Below are 5,959 nucleotides of genomic sequence, written 5' to 3'. Positions count from 1 at the left end.
GGAAAGACTTCTAAATAACTGAATGCAGAATTTCAAAATGCCACTCTAAGTCCCTGTTCTCCTTGAGATCCCACTGCAGTGCTCATCTCTGCTATGATGCCTCCTGAATCCTGGTGACTGGTTATGGATAGGCAGGGGAAGGGCTCGGTATTTTTCTTAGACCCATATGCTTAGGCTTGTCTGGTTTTCATATTATCTCCCTCCCTGCCCTCTTCCCCCACCCCAATAAAAAAAACAAAACAAATTCACTGCACCATATTTATTTTGTGTGTGTGTTTTATCTCTTTGGCCATTTTGTTTTTCTTTTAGATGACAAATCCACTACAATTTGGGATGATCTCTTACCAAAGCACACAACATACAGGCACAGTGGTTCTGATATATGGTGATGCCATAGTACAAATATTTACTAATCCTATATAAAGCAGGATTGAATGTACAGTGTCTGTATACATTCCAATATGTTAAATAAGAATCCCAAGGTCAGTCTGCTCTGCTAACTTTCTAAACTGAGTAGTTAGCTTCTGAAGAACTAAATGTTATAATAATCACTATGAAACGTTTTAATTATTGATCAGTTTTCCTTTCATTAGAATGGAAACTCCATTATCCAAAACCTTAAAGGCAAAGGTCACCAAATTCTTTCTGATAAACAGCCTTTCAAATGCACAGTCAGAACCTTTGGGTTTAGGAGTGTTTGTGCCTGAAGACTTTGAAAGTTCATAAGGATTTAAGGTGTTTAGCTTAAAAGATGGAAAAAATATATATTTACTAGTAGTCCAGGGAACACAAACCTGCAACAGTAATGAGCATTCCATTACAGACATTTCTTCTTTCCCAGCAGAAAGTACTGAAAGAAATTAGAAAAAATAATCTTCATATCTTCCTCCACTCCACCACAGAACTACTTTTACTGAAGCTATATGCAACAGTTGACAGAGTGAAAAAATAAAAGAATTGGACTGGAAATGTCCTTTTCACTCTTTTTTCTTTTTCTTTTTTTTCTTTTTATTTTTTTGTAGGCATTTTTTGAAATCTCCAAATTTTGATGGCTGGTTCAGGATCCGTCAGAAAGAAATGATGCAGAAGCTGGAGGCCCTTCAGTTAGAAGCTCTCTGTAATGAGGTTGGAAAACATGTCTTTGTTTTTGTCTTGTGTTTCAGAAATGGACTCCTGGCCTTTTCTGTGTCAAATGCAGTTATTACAAATTCTGAAGATGCTCTGTTAGATTCAGTTTTGTACAGTAGTTTATTAACTTCAAGAAGAGTTCATATTGGAACAACCATACAGAGAGCAATTGTATTATACTTGTATTGCAAAGTACTGGCTCACAAATTTGAGCAAAATTTCTCATTGTGTAGAAGACTGCCTTCTGTAACCTTCTGGGATGACTTTCACCATTTGTGCAGTCAATTTCCGTTTTATTTCTTTAATGTGTGTGTATTTTGAAGGCCATTTTGCACCTAACCCCATATTTTTTTAATTTTTAATATAATCTACTTAATTCAGTAGAACTCCGTTTTCTCCTCCCATTTGTTTAATTTAAGAAAAAAAAACCTTCAAGAACCAAATTGACTTTAAAATATCTCTAGTTTGTCTTGCTGAGCATGCATATAAATGTTTTAATGACAGGAGAAAATACCAGTTTATTATGGTGAAGATGCTGAATGAGTTTAAGAAAACTAAATCCTAAAATGAATCATTGTAGCCAAAAGTTCCAAAAAAGTTTTTGGATCCTTTTCTTGATTAAGAAACACCTATGGAAATGATTTTGGAATATGCCAAATTTGGTCAAAACAACTGGCTGACGTGGATAGCAACATCCTAAAAGTGAATGGAATTATAACATGTTTGGTGAGAACAGAAACAGAGAAATTAACATCATGGTTGACGACATCCATTGATCTAAAAGAACTATGAAAGAACTAGCCCCCCAATCCATGCAAGCATAATATAGGTTTCAGAACAACAGCTAGGTCTCATCTAGAATGGCACTGCTATCTTTTGACATAATTTTACTTTCAAGAAAATGATTTGCACCACAAAATCAGCACTGACTTCTTTCTCATTCTAAGGAGTGAAGAAAATGGACTAGAAGGGATTATAATGGGCATAATCAAAGGTTAAAACGTGCGTGTGCATACGTGAAATAGTACAGTGAATATTTTTTATTCCAATAGGATTTGCTTTTCTGGAGTCAGAAACACACAGAAGTAGAAACAGTAGATCTTGTCTTAAAGCTAAAGAATAAACTGGTAGGTAACCATTTTAAATATATCCAAAATAATTTATCTTCATGTTGTATAATATTTTATAGCCACATCAAACTGAAATGTTCTTCAGAATATAAAAGTAGCTCACTCAGTTTCCAGAAACAGTCCAGGTTATTAACTCAAATGTAATCCAATTCACCGCTAACTGTGAATTGACCATTTGAGCATTTGTGCAACAGGCAATGTTGATATTCTAATCCAGTGCTTTTCTGACATCCCAAAACCCAAGAACATGGGCATTTTATGAAAATTAACAAAGATTAGTAGTTCTGTCATGTTTTCATTTAAGCTGGTGACAGTTTTGTAAAAGTACCTGGAAACTATATTTCACTTTCTGATTCCTGGAAGTGTGTGAAATATATGCTGATTTAAGGAGAAGCTTGCACTTCTGCTGTCCGAAGTTCTACACTGGATGGAAGAAGGATTTCAGCTTCTATATCCATTGTTCTGTCTTCTCTGTGAACATTAAATTAACTTGCAGACTTCTAAACTAAGTGCAGTTGTTCAAAAAGCTTGAGGTGGAATCTACTTAAGTGATGCGGTTTTCTGTAAGCTGTATAGTTCACATCAGTAGTGAAAAGAACATACGTTTACCCTTGGGGGAGGAGGGGATCTTAGACTGGGATATGCCATGTTTAAACCAGTCTGTATGCACTGAACTTTTGTTCTTGTATGGGTATAGACTGGTTGCTGGTCACTTATACTGGTAAAAGTATAATGTCTGTACCGGGATTAATTGAAAACATTTTCATTTTTTTTATCTCCTGCAGTTACAGGCTGACAGAGAACACCTACCTGTGAAACCTGACACTTTGGAGAAACTACAGATGCACATTGACTCAATTATACTAGCACTCCCAGATGATTTACAGGACATCTTGCTTAAAACTGGCACAACATGACTTCTACTTGCATATTTCTGTAGCAGATTCACAACACATTTCAAAGCTTCATGGACATTGGCAGCTAACAGTTGAAATGCAGCTCCAAATAGTCTATTAACGTTAGCAATAACTGTACTAATAGCAGAAAACCATTTTTAGCTTCTTTTTAAAATAGAAACCTGCATGGGTTCCACTTAAATACTGATGGAACAGAAGGAATTTCTGTGTTAAATCATGTTAAAAAATCAAGTGCACTTATGAAATTATGAATTATGCAGGACCACAATGCAATGCTGGCATTGCAGAATATTTTTATTGGTGCTGCTGTGTTTAGTCACTTGAGCTCAGGGGAAAAGCAACAGTTGCTTTGGGTCTGTCAGGAGATTGTCCCATTAAGGTAATATCCCATTCTTCGCAGTGCCTTCTTTAGAAGTCGTATATCTGACATTAGAAACCCAACTGCTGTGTTTTTGATGTGGTTAGACACAGTACTTGAGATACATTGTTAATAGATCATTGCATACAAATCTGTTATGGCTTTAAAACCATTATTAATAGAAATGACTGAAAACATTTTAGTAGGGCATTAATCCTATTTTTATTCTTTTTTTTTTTTTTTTTTTTTAAGATTTGTATTACTTTTCAACTGTGTCCAGGGAAGAAGTCATCTGATGCTAAATAATTTCTGAGGAGAAGCTGGTATCTTTTTCCATTGAATGTCAGATAATATGGGTGCTTGTATTCACATGCCTTACTTACACTTAAATTTGAATTTAGCATTATCTTTATTATTGAACAATTTAATGACTTTAAAGCTGAGCTGCAAAAATTCAACATTAGATATGGTTTATTCATGATAACCTAATTAACTAGTGTTCCCTACAGAAAATATGCCTAGTAGTGCTGCTTTTTAAATAATTCAAGTGTAAGATTAGTGTTGCTCCTCTTGTATCCAATAACACTACTGAAATCTGTTACAAAATCCACTTCAGTTGGGGAGCGTGTTGGTAAATTCCTGGTATTCTTCTTTTTTAGCCATTTAAGTGGTTTTTTGAGAAGGAAGAAATACTGTTTTCAGCTTGTAGGCAGCCTCTGGATATATATGGCCTTTTCTGGATGCAGTTTGAGTACAGCAAACCTACTTAAAATGTATGTGCATACAGTAGACATCCATAAAAAGCCATTTTTATTACATATTAAGCAACAAGAAACTCTTGCTGTGAGATCTCCTTAAACAAGAAGCCTTGGTGGTAAAAGAGCTCAGTTACTAGAAGTGCAAAGTTGTACTTTGCCGACCCATTTGCAGCAGGATTAGTGGTGCTATAGTGAGCACACAGTTTTATGTGACAGGCAAATAGCAACTATCAAAATTCTACTTTGAAGTGTTCTGGGTAGAGCAAGAATAATTTTGTAACATTGCTATCCTACAAAATGCCTTTGTATAATAAATATTTCATACCATCTATAAACTTCTTATTTAGGTATAAAGTCATGTTTGTATTTTTAAGAAAATATGTATTTTAATATTTTTTCAGTTCATATAAAATTCATGGCCAGAAGTTTTGGTGGAACAAATTCTATCTAATCAATCATTTTAAATTATACCACTATGACAGTAATCTCTGACTTGCATTTCATTTTGCACAGCTAACTAATAACATTTTCTAATCTCTGACTTGCATTTCATTTTGCACAGCTAATTTATAACATTTTCTACCCCTGAGACTAAAATGTAGCCATTAATACATTATATTACCTTCTGAATATTTAACTGAAGCACTGCACAGTATCTTGAAACCATGTAAATTTGCACCAGCTATGTTAACCTATTGCCACTTGACTGCAAATACATATTTTTGTAAAGGAAATAAATTTCATTTTTGTAATGTTTTGTTTCCATTATTTATTCCACAAATCATCGCCGAGTTTCTTATTCTTATTTTCCTCTTGGCCAGATTCCTCCTCATCTGTCTTACTACGGCAGAGATGGTAGTAGGCTGCAGCCCCTCAGCAGCACCTGCCATTAGACCCGGGTTGGAGGAATACAAAAGGAGCACAGGGGGGGGAAGATGATGGAAGCAGAGAGTGGAAGAACAATGAAAAAGAGGAAAGCTTTGGAAGAGAAGAATAAGGACCTCATAAGAAAAGAAAGAGGAAATGAGGCTAAAAACTTCGGCCTACTTTCTTCCCTCTGAAAATTGCCTAGCAGAACTGCAGAGAGAGCTTGCTTAGGTCTTCCTTCAGGCCAACAAATACAGACTGCTTTGACAGATTTGGAATTATTCCACAATTAAACTATGAATGCAAAACATTGGCCTTGCTCTTTGGATGTAAACTTTTTATTAATATTGATTTATCTGAATTAGGTAGTTGTCTGGAAAAACAGGCAGGAATGAAAGGAATGGCTAAAATTAACCCCCTTTCAGCACTTAAGAGTACTAAGGGACACTGACGGAGCTATCTGTTTTTGACTCCCATCTCCAGCCAACCTAAACTAGCTTAATTTAACTAGGACAGAAGAAAGCCATGAACACAGAAGAACCAGAGAACTTTTGTAAGATTAAAAAAGGGCACTCTCTGAAGAGTGCAGCAGTTATTTGCGGGGAATGAGTCTGAGACATGGGACCCTCCCAAGCCCACATGGGTTTACCCGCATAGGATGGGAAGGCTGTAGGCAAGATAGATATGCCTAGACAGTGATTTTTAAAATCCCTACTCCAGAAGCCTTGTTTTGTTTGTTGAGATAAACAATACTAGTTTTAGAAAGTATTTTCCATCACCATATCCACCAAACCTTTGAAA

At 35.5% G+C, this 5,959-nt stretch overlaps 1 protein-coding gene across 1 annotated transcript in view; it reads left to right on the top strand.

The window, feature by feature from the left end:
* The window catches only part of DENND6A (DENN domain containing 6A), a gene marked incomplete at its 5' end in the record, with an annotated part of 40,238 nt that extends 35,419 nt beyond the window's left edge, over window positions 1-4,819 (top strand). Inside the window, 3 exons of the mRNA XM_006033678.2 lie at window positions 1,023-1,125; window positions 2,181-2,255; window positions 3,044-4,819. Coding sequence (XP_006033740.2) covers window positions 1,023-1,125; window positions 2,181-2,255; window positions 3,044-3,175 — 310 coding nt within the window. The remainder of the gene's footprint in view (window positions 1-1,022; window positions 1,126-2,180; window positions 2,256-3,043) is intronic.
* Window positions 4,820-5,959: the final 1,140 nt, after the last annotated feature.

Source organism: Alligator sinensis, unplaced genomic scaffold (assembly GCF_000455745.1).
Source record: "Alligator sinensis unplaced genomic scaffold, ASM45574v1 scaffold1273_1, whole genome shotgun sequence".
NCBI classification, from domain to species: Eukaryota; Metazoa; Chordata; order Crocodylia; family Alligatoridae; genus Alligator; species Alligator sinensis.
Note: the sequence above shows the minus strand (reverse complement) of the source record. Positions and strands in the feature narration are given on the sequence as shown.